At 34.7% G+C, this 16,780-nt stretch overlaps 1 protein-coding gene and 1 pseudogene across 1 annotated transcript; both read left to right on the top strand.

The window, feature by feature from the left end:
- The first annotated feature begins 810 nt into the window (after nucleotides 1-810).
- Nucleotides 811-1,334, top strand: LOC124252171 (olfactory receptor 6C3-like; annotated as a pseudogene).
- An 8,499-nt stretch (nucleotides 1,335-9,833) lies between these two features.
- LOC124252141 (olfactory receptor 6C74-like) lies at nucleotides 9,834-11,651 on the top strand. The gene is given in 3 exon segments (XM_046685351.1): nucleotides 9,834-9,866; nucleotides 10,705-10,801; nucleotides 10,804-11,651. Coding segments are annotated over 3 exon segments (978 nt in total).
- Nucleotides 11,652-16,780: the final 5,129 nt, after the last annotated feature.

Raw genomic sequence — 16,780 nt, 5'->3', positions numbered from 1 at the left:
CAATATTAATAATTATGTAATTAATAATTAAAAATAAAGCCTATTTCATTTGCTAAGAAAATCACTAGCTGATTCTTATAAAAAAGAAATAAATACACTGAGAAATATACTTTCCATAAAAAGTGTAATGGGTTATTACTTTAGTCTCCTGAGTTTCACTTTTACCTTTTTATGTAGTTAAGATCATGCATTTCTGTTTTTAGATGGTAGCATCCTCCAATAAATACATTACAGAAAAGAAAGAAAAATGAATATTATATATGATTGTTTCAACAAAAATATATTTATTTGCATAAATTGGAAAGAGCAAAGATTATTGATTTTAATTACCATTTCTCCATGATGTGACATTGGATGAAGATTTCCTAACTTCTCCTGCTAGATTTAAAATAAGAGAACTAATAAAAACACCAGGACACACAAACGTGTATTAAATCATAATGCAAACGAGATTGTCAAAAGGAAATAAAATTGGCATGGATTACATAAAATGTTTTAGAATTGTATTAATGATGATGATATTCATCTTGATGAAATACATCTTTCCTCTCCTTCCTTTAGCACTCTTCTTTTCTTTCAAAGAAGTAAAAATGAGAGAGAGAGAGAAATAAACCACACAATTTGTCCTCCTAGGCCTTTCTGATGATCCTGACCTTCAGATTCTGATTTTCCTCTCTTTATTGATCATATATGTATTAAGTGTCACTGAACATAATCACTATGGATAAGACTATTTCCTATAACAACTGTGCAGCCTGACAATTTTTATTTATTTTCATGGTGGTGACTGAATTTTACATCCTAACCGCCATGTCCTATGACCGCTACGTTGCCATCTGCAAGCCCCTTCACTACACAACCATCATGAACAGGAAACTCTGCAGCCTGCTTGTGCTCTGCACGTGGCTGGGATGGTTTCTGACCATTTTCCCACCTCTTATGCTTCTCCTCCAGCTGGATTACTGTGCTTCTCCCAATGTCATTGATCACTTTGCATGTGACTATGTTCCCCTTTTACAACTATCTTTCTCAGACACCTGGCTTTTAGAAGTAATTGGGTTTTACTTTGCTTTGGTGAATTTGCCATTCACTTTGGCATTAGTGATTTCATCTTATAGGTACATTATCAGAACTATTTTTTGAATCCCACCTGCCTGTCAGACAAAAAAGGTTTTCTCCACTTGTTCCTCTCATATGGTTGTCATTTCCATTTCTTATGGAAGCTGTTTATTCACGTATGCTAATCCCACTGCAAAGTAAAGGCAACATTGCCCAAAGGAATAGCTACTCTCAATACTTCTGTTACCCTCATGCTCAATCCCTTCATTTTCTGAGGATGTTTCTTCTCAGACTTGTGTTTGGAGATTCCTAATTAGAAAATTTTGTCCAATTTTTTTTAAATGAAGCTCGTAATCTCTTTCTCCCTCTGTTTCTGTCTGCTGCAACTCAGCACAGCAAAATCAGTACTAAGAGGGAGGTTTATAGTAATAAACATATAGTAATAAGTCATTTTAACACAATATATTCCAAAATTATCATTCCAAAATCTAATACATATATATATATATTTTTTTTTTTTGAGGAATATTAGCCCTGAGCTAACTACTGCCAATTCTCCTCTTTTTTCTAAGGAAGACTGGCCCTGAGCTAACATCCATGCCCATCTTCCTCTACTTTATAGGTGGGATGCCTACCACAGCATGGCTTTCTGCCAAGTGGTGCCATGTCTGCACCTGGGATCCAAACTGTCGAACCCGGGCAGCCAAAGCAGAACATGCAAACTTAACTGCTGTGCCACCAGGCCAGCCCCTAATACATATTATTAGTGTGATCATTTCCCCTTTTTTCTGTACTAAGTCTTTGAAATATGATGTGCATTTATATTAACACCACTGCTCAGTTAGGACTAGCCACATTTCGAGTTTTAGTGGCTACCATATTGGACAATGTAAACATAGTTAGACAAAGTAAACTGTTTCTGGTCTACTTCTTCATTTTAGCTTTTCAGGAACTTCAGAGGCGATTTATAATAAGTATAAGAAAATGTGGAAATTAAATAACACACTCATAAACTACCTATGGGTCAAAAAAGAAATCATAAAGGAAATTAAAAAACACTTTCAGAGAAATGAGAACAAACACACAAGATACCAAAACTTATGGAACACCGTGAAAGCTATGTTCAGGGGGAAACTTATAGCTTTAAACATCTGCCTTAAAAAACAAAGATACATCTCATATCAATAATCTAACTTCATACCTTAAAGATCTAGACAAAAAGAGAGCAAAATGCCCAAAATCAGAGGAAAGAAGTAAACAATAAATATTAGAGTGGAGATAAACAAAATAGAGAAAAAGAAATACAGAAAATCAACAAAACCAAAAGTTGGTTCTTTCAAAAGATCAACAAAAACTTGTAAACTTTTACTAGATTGAACAAGAAAGAAAGAGAGAAGGCTCAAACTGCTAAAATCAGTAATGAAAATTGGTTCGCTACTATTGACCTGACAGAAACAGAAAGTAGTATAAAAATATACTATGAGCAATTGTGCACCAAAAAATTAATGTAGCTAAAAAGTACAAATTTGTAGAAATCCACACATGACCACTTAGTTAAGGTGAAATATAACAAGACCAATAACTATTAAGGAAATTGAATCGTTAATCCAAAACCTCTGAACAAAGAAAATTCAGGACCAGATGAATTCTTCCAACGCTTTAAAGAAGGAGTAATGCTAATCCTTCTCAAACTCTTCTAAAAATTGAAGATTACAAAATTCTTACTTGATTGTATGAGGGCAGCAATACTCTGATACTAAAGCCAGATAAAAACATCACAAAAAAGGAATAATACAGATCTATACACCTCATGAGTAGAGATGCAAAAATTCTCAACAAAATACTAGGAAACTGAATGTAGTAGCATATAAAATATTATACATCACAACAAAGTAAGATTTATGCCAGAACGTAAGGATGATTCAAGTTTCAAAAATTAATGAATGCAATATACCACATTAACAAAATGAAGGGAAATTAAAGAAAACAACACAATTATTGCCACTGATGCAGGATGAGCTTTTGGCAAAATTCAAAACCCTTTCATGATGAAAATACAGCAAACTAGGAATGGAATAGGACTTCCTCAACCTGCTAAAAAGCATTTATGAAAAACTCACGGCTAGCATCATACTCACTGGGGAAAGAAAGTGTTTCCCCAAAGATCAGGAACACAACAAGGATGTCTACTTTCTCAACTGCTATTCGTCATTCTAGTGGAAGTTCTAGCCAGAACAATTAGGCAAAAATAAACAAATAAAAGACATTTGATTTGGAAAGGACTTTCAATTCTACGTAAAACAACGGAATAGAATTGAAAGTCCAGAAATAATCTGATACATCTATGGTCAATTAATTTTCGACTAGGGTACCAAGATCATTCAATGGGCAAAACAATATTCTCTTCAACAACTGGTACTGGGACAACTGGATAGCCACATGCTAAGAATGAAGTTAGAGCCCTAGCTCACACTGTCCACAAATTTACTCAAAGTATATGACTGACCTAGATGCAAAAGCCAAAACTGTAAGATTCATAGCAGAAAATACAGAGGTATAGCTTAATGACCTTTGATTTGGATTTAGCAATGCGTTCTTGTAAATGATACCAAAAGCATGAGCAACAAAAGAAAACAATTAATTTGGGCTTCACCAAAATTAAAAATTTTTGTGCATCAGGAGACATTATTATGAAAGCATAGGGAAAACCTACAAATGGTAAAAAATATTTTCAAATCACATATTTGATAAGATTCTAGGGTCCAGAGTATAGAAAGAACTATTACAAATCATCAGCAAGAGCAACACACAAAAAACCCACAAATAACACAATTAAAAAAATATGTCCAAAGGATTTGAACAGACATTTCTCCAAATGGCCAGCAGGTACATGCAACGATGCTCCACATTCTTAGTCATTATGAGGATGCAAACTAAAACCACAGTGAGTTAGGCTTCGAACGGCCTAGGATGGCTATAACAAAGAAAAAGTGCGTGTGGAGAAATTGAAACCTAGTATACTGTTGGTTGGAATGCAAAATTATTTTCCTGCTGTGGAAAAAGTTTGGCAGCTCCATTAAAAAGTTAAACATAAAATTACCTATGATTCAGTAACTCCATTCCTAGGTATTTACTCAAGTAACTGAAAACAGGCCATCAAATATTTATACACTATCCTGTTGTTCATAGCAGCATTATTCACAACAGCCAAAAGGTGGAAACAAGTCAAATGTCCATCAAAAGATAAATGGATAAACAAAATGTGATATATGTGTCTAACGGAATATTATCCAACCAGAAAAAATGAGGCATTAATAAATGCTTCAACGTGGATGAACCTTGGTATCATTATGCTAAGTGAAAGAAGCTAGACGTCAGAGGTCATATATTGTAAGATTCTACTTATATGAAATATCCAATATAGGTAAATCCACAGAAACAGAAAACCAATTGGTGTTTACCACAGGCTAAGGGGAGAAGAGATAGAAAATCACCACGAGATGGATGCAGTTTTCTTTTGGTGTGATCAAATGTTTTGGAACTTAATCTAAGGGGTGGCAGCAGAACATTGTGAATGTACCAAATGCCACTGAATTGTACCCTTAAAAATGGTTAATTAAGAGAAAAACTATGGATATATCATCAAAAAATAGAAAAAAATAAGTAAAAAGAATATTAAAGAATTATATCATGCAAATTTATTTTCTGCCTTTTATGATTTTAAAAGCTTAATTAAATTTGTGGTTTGTTATGGTTTTCCTCACTCAAAATAGCATTCATACTGATTCCTAATTCCATATTTATAAATTTTGTGTTCATAATTTTGTAAAATGTTTTCTAAAAAGAGGGCACTGTGATGTGAGGGAACTTAAATATGCTCAAAACATATTCATGCTTGATAGCAGGTATAGGATAAAACTAATCTCCCTGAAAATAAGGAACAGACATCCCAATACAATAGTGGAGCATCGGACCTAGAAAGCAACTAGTTCTGACACTGCTGGGAGGAAAAAGAGTTCCAGGACTGATAGTGCTGAGAAAGAAGAAAATGAAAGAGAGAATTTGCCTAATATATTTGAATCTCTTGAGGGTTAGCTGCACTTCTGGAGGCCAGCCTGGGGAGGGAAGACTGAAGAGTATGTAAATAGCGATGCAGCTATTTTCACGAGAAAATTAACCTCAATGGAAATAAAATCATTGTTAAGGAAAGAAACAGAATACAGGCAAAGATGAGGCTCAGATAGAAAAAAAAATTTACACTGTCAAAATAATGTAATTTAGAATAAAAATCTAACCAATAATTGTAATAAAATTATTTTAGAAACATAATTAAAAAAGGAAAAAGAAATGTGTGTAGGAGAGATGGGAGATATACGAAAATCAATGCTCATCTTCCATATCATAAAGCCAGTAACTGGTGTACAACTGAATATGTTATTTAAGAAATGAAAATATATATATAATCGGGGAAACAAACCCTACGAAGGGTGGAAGTCTCTGGAGAACAGGAGTTAGGATGGAAGAGGTTTGGAGCAGTAGGCTGCTAATTTTCATTAACAGAGTTCTAGAATTGATGACATTCTGAACTTTGTATATGTATACTTTTAATAGAAACTAGCACATTTACTGAAATAATATTTTGGGGAGGAGGAATAACACAATAATTAAGTCATGTTGTACACACAAAATTCCTTAGACAGTCATAATGATGGTAATTTGTATTCAGTTTCTCAGAGATAAGGAACGGAACTAAAGAGAAATTGAAGATAATTTTATTCAGTTCAAAGTGAACCCTGCTTTGTGATATAAAACTTGGATGTTTTCCTCATATTTGTTTCATTTATTAACTAAAACTTTATTATTATTATTATTTTAGAGTAGGTTTAAGTTCATAATAAAATTGAGAGGAAGGTACAGAGATGTCCCATAACTTTTGCACCCACACATGCAGAGTCTCCTCCATCATTGACATATCCCGTTACAGTGACACACTTATTAGAGTTGATGAACATACATTAAGACATCATAATCACCCGAAGTCCATAGTTTACATTACAGTTCACTGGTTGTACACTCTTTGGGTTTGAACAAATGCATGACATATATCCATCATTAGGGTATTATACAGAGTATTTTCACTGCTCTAAAAATCCTGTCTACACTTATTCATCCCTCCCCCTCCACCCACTCTGGCAATCATTGATCTTTTTACTGTCACCATAGTTTTACCTTTTCCAGAATGTCATATAGAGTCATACAGTATGTAGCCTTCCAGATTGGCTACTTTGACTTAGTAATACACATTTAAGATTCTTCCATATCTTTTCATAGCTTGGTAGCTCATTTCTCTTAAGATTTACCTTTCTCCTTTTAAAACATTTTATCTTAAAGTTATTTTCAAATGCTTCCAGAGTTGTAAAAGTTTGAATTATTAGTTTTCAGTGTAGATTATTTTACTTGAAAATTGAGAAGTATATCAGAGACTTTTATATAGATGACATCCTGAACTGAATATTAAAAATTTCGCTCATTAGTACTCTCTGTGTCCTCCAAATTTCCTCCATGCTCAATGCCCAGGCTTCCTCCTGTCATGCTCTCTGTCTTAGTTAGTGACAATGCCTTATTTCTTATTCCATCTTGTTTGGAATTTCAGAATAACTTTCAATGGCTCTCCTATCCAAAAAATTTAACTTTTTTGTTCTTTAACACGTATTTATTCAATTTCTAATTAGTGTCAGAGATATTCCAGATCCTACGTGTTGATCAATTCAATAATTGAAGTCTCAGATAGGGTTCTCCTCACATAGGGTCTACTCTCAAAATGACTTTTTGTGGAAATGATATTTAATCTGAAGTCTGGAATTTGGTGGAAGAGTGAGAGCAGACATAGGGATAGAGATGACAAAAACTTTGAGGAATGGACAGAAACTGTGTTACAATTGATAATGGAGTAAATAAAGAAAGAATGCAATGGAAGGATGTGAAGATAGTCTAGGTAGTGGAGAGCTATACCAAGGCTTCTTTGCCGGCCGTGCATTACCTGCAATTCAACTAGTTTTCATGATATAATTTTAGCAAAGATGTAGAGAATTTTGAACTAAATTTTAGAGAACATAACTTTATCTTCTCTATAGAAAATAGATTGGATGAGGGAAGGAAGCAAAGATTATTTGGAAGGCTACTACAAGCTACTGTTAAGACCAGATGGGTTGGACTAGAATGATAGCAGTTGTAGCAGACACTGGTCACCTAATCACAAAATATTTCCTGTTTGACACCCTCTAGACAACCTCTGGACAGCCTCTAGATATCCCCAACTTTTTTGCATTCTACTATATCTGTATAACTGTGTTCTTATCAATGGAAAATGAATGGAAGTTACAAAAGCCACTTCCATGCCTAACAATATAAATCTCCCATGCAACTCACTACTGTCTTTTTTCCTTCATCTGCTGGTTGACTCTAGATATATGCTGAAGATGGCAGAGCCTTAATCAGCTTGAATCTCTGAATGATGCATAAAGTAGACAGCTCACCCCACCCTCTTAACAAACAAATAAAACCCCTGCCATCCATGTTGCTTGCTTAACGTTAAATTTTAAGGAAATAACTTCCCATTGCCATTGTGTCACAACTGACAAAACTGATCTGATCCACTGGAAGAAAGGATAAAGACTAAGCCTTGAGAGGGATAATGATCAGAAGAGGTTAAGAGCAAAGACTCTGGCGTACTGGTAACATTCTCTTTCTTCATCTGAGTGCTACTTATGAGGAAATGTTGAGTTTGTGAAAAGGGATCAAGCTATATAATATGGTAATTGCATATTCTATATGTATTTTTTACTTCACTACAATATTTTGAACTATCAAATGTGTAGTGTTGCCATGATTTTAAAGTTTATCTGTTATAATAGATAATATTAGTTTCAGTACTTAGCAGTGGAAATGGAGAAAGGTAAAAGGAATCGAAATAAAATTTTATGGAGAATCCATCAAATATCCTGCAGATTGGATATAGACACTTAAGAAAGTAAATGCAAGCATGTTAGACTCTCATTTGTCTGTCTCAAGAAACTCAGGAATCTTCAGTCCAGATCTCCACGATTTAGATCCTTAAATGGTAATCTCACACCAGTTAATACTTTCTTTGTCAATGATGACATGTCTTTGCTTTCTACATCCTAAACCTGATTGAATCTCTAAATCTGCCGCTCAAGAGGATGGCCTTCAGAGGCTTAATTGAGGTAGGTATAATATAAACCACTGATTGAATCAAAGGTCAAAATTTTACTAATCCCCTTAAGATCTTCTCACAGTATAGATGAGTGAGTTTCATTTTTCTTGTTTGGGATGTATATTTGTCATGGATATGAAAGCTAAGTTAAAGTTCCTAAAACTCCTTGTGGCTCACAGCATATATCTACCTCAAAAAGAAGTTTTTGTATACTTAATATTTTGGATTATATACATTTTTCCTTGAATAATTGTTCATAAAATATTTTTAACATCCTTGTACAATAGTCTCCAGGGAAATTTTTTCTTTTTTAAAAAAATTGTTTAATTAATCCTCTTGATACTAATAGCACAGTGTACAAAAAGGGTTACTCTTCTTGTAATTTTCAAAACTAGAAAACAAACAATTTTGCTTCTCATGTGGGCCAGAAGCATCTCTAAGTAAAAAATGAGTCTAAACTCTTGTCTTTTTACCAATCAATTCTAAATTTTTTAAAAAGGGAATACATTTATTTTGTATGTAATGCAAAAAATGTGGTACAAATTTAATACAACATTAATTGGAAAAAATTGTCTTTGTAAAAAATGTAAGAAAAATTGAAACTAGATAATTTTCTTGTCGTGATAAAATTTTTGAGCTTACACGGCTTGAGTGTGAGGTGCCGGTGCTAATGTACTTAAGGATGAGAATGGAAGATGGAAGTAGACTGAAGCAATGCAAAAAGCATAACGTTTATGCTACATTCTGAAATTGCCTCTGTTCTGGTACTCATATCAAAATGAAATTGCTACTAAAGACATTAAGGTTTGGAAAAGCATTTTCATTTTTATTTTAACCATTTTAATTTTATTATATGAAACTGAACAAAAAAATGATTCATTTGTAAACCATTGAAATATGTTGCATGAAATTAGAACTATATCTTTTACAAAGCAAGCAATTAGCCAACCGTTTTGAATTCATGTATCAATTCATATATGAATTCACTCTTAACTTTATAAGCTGGCAACCTATATAATTCATCCTTTGTTGACTGAAGTTTTCTTATCTTTTGATCTTTAAGAATAGACTAATCTTGGGTTTCAAAAATCTCATTAATGAGTATGAAATTCTTAAATGTGCAGAATACAGACATTTTCAGAAATCTGGCAAAGGACAGAAAAGAAAAGAAAAAATGAAAGTAGTAAAAGAGGGAAGCAAAAGAAATCTTAGTTGTATCATAAATATTTAAATCATTGGGAATGTTTGTGCATTTTTTAACCCCTGAACTGGCATATAAGAAGTGTAATAAGTTTAAAATACAATTTAACATATAGCATAATATTCTTCTTAGGGAAAGTATTGTCATTCTTTATATATTTTTGGTGACAGACTTTTGGGCTGATAAACATGAGAATGTAGGTGTTGTCTGAAAGAAGATGGATAAACAAGAGAAAAAAAGAAAAAGTTAATATAATTTTGAATTGTGTGCTGAAACAGAAGGAGAGGTTTGTCTTTAATAAGAGAGAAGAGGCGAGGGTACCAAGGCAACGGGGCAAGCATGAAGACCAATGACACTAATGTGAGCTACCAGGTATGTCTAGCTAACATTTTATTTTTAAATACCATTTTTTCTAGACTCCCTCTTCAGTCACTGCAATTAATAAGTAAATTCACGCTACATAACCAATGCAGATATTATTCATGAGGATACACTTTTTATCTGCTTGGGTAAATATCAGAGAAGAGGAAACAATCAGAGTGAGTGAGCAGAAAGAAAATTCAAGTCTTCGGCAAAGAGGGGAAAACAGAAACAAATGTGGTCATGAGGATTTAAATCTTAAAGAGTTTTCAGAAGTTTGGTGAAAGCATTAAATTCTCACTGTAAGTGGGTTAGAGATGTTTAGGTGTAGTTTATGTTATTTTAAAAGGCAGAGTCCTCAGCTACAATCTCATTTACTGAATAACATAGTCTGAAATAAGGAGGAATACGTAGAAAAAGAGAGATGTTTACCAAAGGAGAATGAGTCACCTGATGCTGTAAAACAAGTAAATATGAACTAAATAGATCGGAAAAAACTGTAAATATGGAAGATACGAGTTAAAATATTATGATAGTTTTTCTGTTTCTTTCTTTGTTTCTATTTTTATATGACATTATCAATGCAATATTTTATCCTTTTGGAAAGCCTGTATTTATGACACTTGAGAAAATAAAAACTCAGAGAGCGTCACTGAGTTAGTGAAATTTTGAGTAAAAATTATGAATGAAGTTTTATAAGCTGTTACTGCTGACTTGCAGAATATTGATAGAGGTTGGGTGTGCGTAGCAACATGTTTATGGAGGCTCTCAAGACAATAGGTATTTCATGCAGCCTTTTCCTCTTTAGTTCTCATTTTTTCTTATTCTTTATTGTAATATTTTTTTATAGAAGTCAACCGAGAGAAATCACACAACAGTGACAACCTTTATTCTTCTTGGACTGACTGATGATCCAAAATTACAGGTGGTCATTTTTCTTCTCCTTTTTTCACATACATGTTGAGTGTCATTGGGAATCTAACCATCATCACCCTTACCCAACTGGATTCTCATCTAAAGACACCCATGTATTTCTTTCTCCGAAATTTCTCATTTTTAGAAATCTTGTTCACAATTGTCTGCATCCCCAAATTCCTTGTCAATATGGCAATAGGTGATAAGACCATTTCTTACAATAGTTGCGCAGCACAGCTGTTTTTTACTATTCTCTTGGGTGCGACTGAATTTTTTCTGCTGGCTGCCATGTCCTATGACTGCTATGTGGCCATTTGCAAACCCCTGCATTACAACACCATCATGAGTGGCAGAGTCTGCAGCTTGTTGGTCTTTGCTTCATGGTTGGCTGGTTTCATAATAATTCTTCCATCACTCCCTGTGGCTCTCCAGCTAGATTTCTGTGCAGCCAACACTATAGATCATTTCTTCTGTGATCTTTCTCCTACACTGCAGCTCTCTTGCACAGACACAGATTTAATAGAACTAATGGCGCTTCTCTCAGCCATTTTGACGCTCCTGGTTACACTGATGTCAGTGATTCTCTCCTACATAAACATCATCAAGACTATTCTGAAGATTCCTTCCTCTCAACAGAGGAAGAAAGCCTTTTCTACGTGTTCTTCTCACATGGTTGTTCTGTCCATTTCTTATGGCAGCTGCATCTTCATATATGTAAAACCCTCTGCAAAAGAAAGAGTGTCTTTAAATAAAGGGGTAGCTCTGCTCAATACTTCTTTTGCCCCCATGTTGAATCCCTTCATTTATACACTGAGAAACAAGCAAGTGAAAGATGCTTTTATGCACATGATCGAAAGAATGGAATTTTTCTCGCTGAAGTGAATCACTTTATTAGTGTCATTATGAGTAAAGTAAAACAAAAAGCGTGGGCATGTATCCCAGAGTGCTTCAATATTTGTATTCAAAATTATATTACCTATCTTTTTCTACATAATTTTCATTGTGGCTTGCTTAATTTCAAAAGCCTAATCCTCTCCTCTATTTTTCCTTCATGTAAGAGCGCATGTAAAAATCTTCCTTGTTTTGGGCCAAAATCCTTTGCCTTTTTGTTTGGTGTTTTTATTGATTTCCTCTCAAAATTGTCAGGGGGAGACAAAGTTGGACTTCAATTTCCCCATGTTCCTTTCCATCGTTCTGGAATTCAGACATTCAATTTGACATATGTTCTACCTAGAGTTAATATACTACCTAGATTTTTAAAACTTAGCTGAAAAGGACTTATGTACAGAAGCCCACAAATTATCATTGACTGAAGGCAAATTACAAAATGGGGACAGACCTATAACTGTTAAAGAAATTGAGTCACTTATCACTATGCCCTTAAGTATTATAAATTTGTTTTCTGTCTGTAAATAGAGATCCTCAACTGATGTTTATCATGGTCTATCAGTAAAAACCAACACAGAACACATTTAAAAAACTATGTTTTCACATTATATGAATATATATTGGTTTATAAGTTATATATTTACCAGAGTATAGAATATTTTGAATATTTTTATAGAATAATAGAAATTAAGGGAGAAAATTAGGCAAAAGACTCAACATATTTTATAATAAAACTTCCAATTTCATTTATTAATTGTGCAAATAGAGATTCAATTTGATCAAACATAATTACTATATTTGCAAATATTGATTTAATTCTGTGATAAATCATCTGAAGGTCTTATTCCAAGTTTATTTTATGCTGGTACTAAGTTAGCAGGGCTGCCAAATGCAAATTCAGTGCTTCACAGTAACATGCTGATCACATCCATGAAGTGGAAATCACACTAATTATTCTTCTGTCCCATTCAAATTTGTTTTTGATATTGAGCTACTATATTTGGCTCCTCTGATGTTAATTAGCTATCTAAGTTTTTATAATTACATAAATATTTTTGAAGTACACAGAAAGTTTATATTTGGAATATTTTAACAAAGTGTGAAACAGTTTTGCCTGAAGTCTTCCAGTGGGGGAGGAACATTTTCATAATTAATAACACTATACTTTTCAGTAACAATAACCATATCAATAATTTCAAACAATCAACTTCTAAATTTATTTTTCTTATTACAGCTTTCCTTTGAAAACCGGTTACTTTTTCATTTATTGTTAAAATACCGTCTATTTCAGAACAGAATGATAGGGAGATATCTTCTTGAAAGCAGACCGTTAACAGGTAGTTGTTATGGTAGACACGGGAAAATTGGATCCGTCTATTTGTAAAATAAAACTACATATTTCACTTTAATTTGTCTTTTAAAAATATTTTTTCTGAAAAGTTCTGATTCTCTATATGATACATTTTTAAAAATGACTTCCTAGCATATCGCCACACGCTTCCTCCATCCTTCTCTCGTCCTTCTCCGTTCCTCCTTCCCTCCTCTCCCTCCTTCTTCTTCTGATAACCCTCTAAATGTACAAACTACTTCTAGATGGAAGGCTGTACGAAAACAAGCCGTGTGCTGCTTTTGCCCTGTGGGCTGTGGTTTGCTTGCCCGTGGTCTTACTTATATCAAAAGGCCAGAGATAGCCCTAAAGCGAGTATCAGGGTCTACTATTTTACCTGACAGACAATGCAAACTACTTGCGTTATTATCTATTAATCCATACAAGTGCACTCACAAATTGATAATTCGAGATTTAGTGCCAGGACTGTTTTGACTTAAACCAAAAAATGGGACATAACTGAAAAGCCAGTTGCAATTGAAGTTACCACCTGATTCAGTCTATGAAGTCACTGTTACCCTGTAAGATTCACCTGTGTTAGGACAGGTAAGCAGTTTAATTGAATGGCCATGTGGAATGGATCGCGACTACTGCATTGTTTTTTAAAATATTTGAAAGTAACACAAAATACTGGAGCTCCCCCTAGGAAACATGCTTTAGTGTTACTATGTGTTACTCAGAGAGAACTCCATGATTTTCTACTTAGCCTTGAGTTTCTCTCTTCTAACAATATATTCAGGATGATTTTTCACATGCAGTGGGATCACTGTAAATGAGACTAGAACATGACGGCCACTGATCAATAAACCTTCCTCTGTTCCCATTATCCTCCACTCTAATAAGTGTATATAGTGGCATTCCATAGTCATTGGAATTAAGATTAGCTCAGAAACGAGGTCAAACAATCCCTGAAAGTTCCAGGTTTCACTCTCTTTAGTGGACAGTTTTCCTGGCAAAGCAACATTTATCCTTTCAGGAAGACTGGAGGGATATTTAGATATTAGTATCAATCATCGCCCTTCCTCAAGGATAACTTCCTTAAATCGATTCTGGCTCCATGAACTCACTGAAGTCTTTAATTGGATAGGGAACTCCAAGTGCATTATGATGGATGAATCATTCCTCTCCCCTCCCCCCCACCTGGAGGACTTTCAATTATATAGACCAATTAAGAACTTAATGGATTACCTACTTATTTCAGTCTTAGGACCGCCGTGATCTGTTATCCACTACTAGGGTGCATCATGTAATTTGGATCACACTAACTCTACTGACTAGAAAGTAACCACACCCATATGCCAATGTCAATTAAGCCCTATGATGTAGTCTTTGCCTTTGCATGATGCCATCATGTCCACTAGAATCAGGGAGGTCATTTTAATGAAAGCATGTCCCCCCTTCATTTCAGGCCAGCAGTTATAATACTTTTGAAAGCTGTTAGTACCCCCTTGTGAATACATCAAAACCTTGAAGAAAGAATTCTCCTCTGGTTCTTCCCCAGCAACATAGTTGAGTGATATGTAGGTGGATTGCACATGATAAAACTGTTCCATATCACTATCATTCTACATTGGATTTACTTTTATTCATTGAAATGATTTCTAGTATTTCAAATTTAATCAAGAAAAATCATTCAAGTCCAAGTTATTATCCAATAGAACGAGAAATTACAGCCACCATCAGAAGCTTGAACTGTTCCATTAAATCCACAATAACTAAAAATACATCAATAAATTTACTCCAATGTTAAATTATATTTACTTTTGCTCTGGAATACTACCCTTAGAATCTATTCCCACATATATTCCCCAGGATGTTGTCAATGAAAATTGATGAATTACTACTATTGTCTGAATGTGTCCCCCAAAATTCATATTTTGAAATTCTAACTCCCAAAGATGATGGTATTAGTTGATGGGGACTTTGGGAGGTGCTTAGATCATGAAGGTGGACCCTCATGAATGGGATTAGTGTCCTTATAAAAGAGGATCCAAAGAGATCTCTTTTGCCTTCTACCATGCCAAAATATAGAACAAGAAATCTGAAACCCAAAAGAGGTCCCTCATAGTACCATGATGACACTCTTATGTCCGGTTCCAACCTCCAGAACTGTAAGAAATGAATTTCTTTGTATATAAGCCATGCAGTCTCTGGTCTTTTGTTATAGAGGCCCAAAGGAACTAAACACTCCCTACAATACTTTTAGCATACAGGTCTTCTCCTTTGAGATTTGATTTTCATTTGACCCTCTCTATCATGCTGGGCATGACTATTTTTTAAGATGGGGACAATGAATTTTGGTAGGCACAGGTCAAGAAGACACATGGAGTCCACTTTAAAGTTAGCTACCTCCTTTCTGGTCATTATTATTTTAAACGAAGTACCACCAATGTTATAAGACATGAGGGGAGAGAAGAGCATAGCTTGTGCTGTAAATGAATTACTGTCTGATTTTTCCTTAGGAAAATTAGAAATATATGAAATGTCCCAAACATATCTATTTTGATTTTCTCCTAACCCCTCTCTATTTCCAATCTATGAACTTTCTCAAGAGAAATCTGGTAAGGATGTAATTTCAACTGAAGTTGCTATTTAGCAACCTGAAAGATCAGAGTCTACCTTTGTTTTCAGCAACAACTGACACAAAGCTATAAAGAGAGAAATTTATTTCAGGCAGTCATGAGAACTTCATAGTTTGCTGATGATAAATCAAACTAAGAATTTAAAGCCACAAGCTTGTCATTTTCTTCCTTTAACTCTTCAACGTCCTGTATAGTGCTACAGTGATTGTATTTCACACACTTACCATATTTCTCTGTATCCCCTACATTCAGTGTGAGAAAGGTCACCCTTTAATAAAAACTTCTTTCTAAGCGATGATCTAGGTAACTCTGTCAATACTTGATGCCATGGACTTCTAATATCCCATCTTCTTACAGTCCCAGCACTGTCTTCAAACTCTTCAAAGTCAGAAAACTAATTCCAAAAATCCTCCTTAAGTGTCAATTTATGCAACTACCTGTGCACTCATGACTGTTGGGTGACAATTCTCCGTGGTCTTTCTACATATCTTGTATTAGCTCTTGTTCTGGATTATTTTTACACGATGTTTTTATATCATTCAGCCATGAAGAGTGAGATAATATCTCTTTCCATTTAAGAAGGCAGATTTCTTTTTCCTGATTAGGATTGTAAAGATAAGGTAACCCCGTTAGGCAAGTTGGACAGATCTGCCAGCAGCTTCTTTAAAATATTGAGGGTTTTCTAAGCTCAACCTCTCTGTGTCGTTTTGTGGGGATTGGGAGGCAAGGGGAACTGATGCAAACACGGAACTCACGCCATCTGCTATACTATGAGTAATAATGTCTGTTATCTCTGACTTAGGAGTCTTACACGTTCTTCCAGAATCTATGAAACTGTTGGCTGACCTATTGTACCCCTCCCAGTCTGGACAGTTTTCTTGAAGGGGGTGAATTGCTGGAAGAGATAAATTTTTCTGGAAGAGGAAGGCACAGTCCTTCCGTATGCAAAGTTAGGGATCTTTTACTCCTCATATTCAGTTGTGGATCCTCCTGCTGAAGTGCTGAGTGAGGGAATATGAGTTCCCAACCCTCCCACCTGTTAATGAGCCTGAGGCCCAGGATGTAGGATTTAAACTAGCCACCCACGCTTTTGGTTGCTGCCCACTCTTCTAGGTAGAAGAAGGAGGAAGGGTCAAGGATTCCTCAAACCTGGC

This window comes from Equus quagga, chromosome 1 (genome assembly GCF_021613505.1).
Source record: "Equus quagga isolate Etosha38 chromosome 1, UCLA_HA_Equagga_1.0, whole genome shotgun sequence".
Taxonomy (NCBI): Eukaryota; Metazoa; Chordata; class Mammalia; order Perissodactyla; family Equidae; genus Equus; species Equus quagga.
Note: the sequence above shows the minus strand (reverse complement) of the source record. Positions and strands in the feature narration are given on the sequence as shown.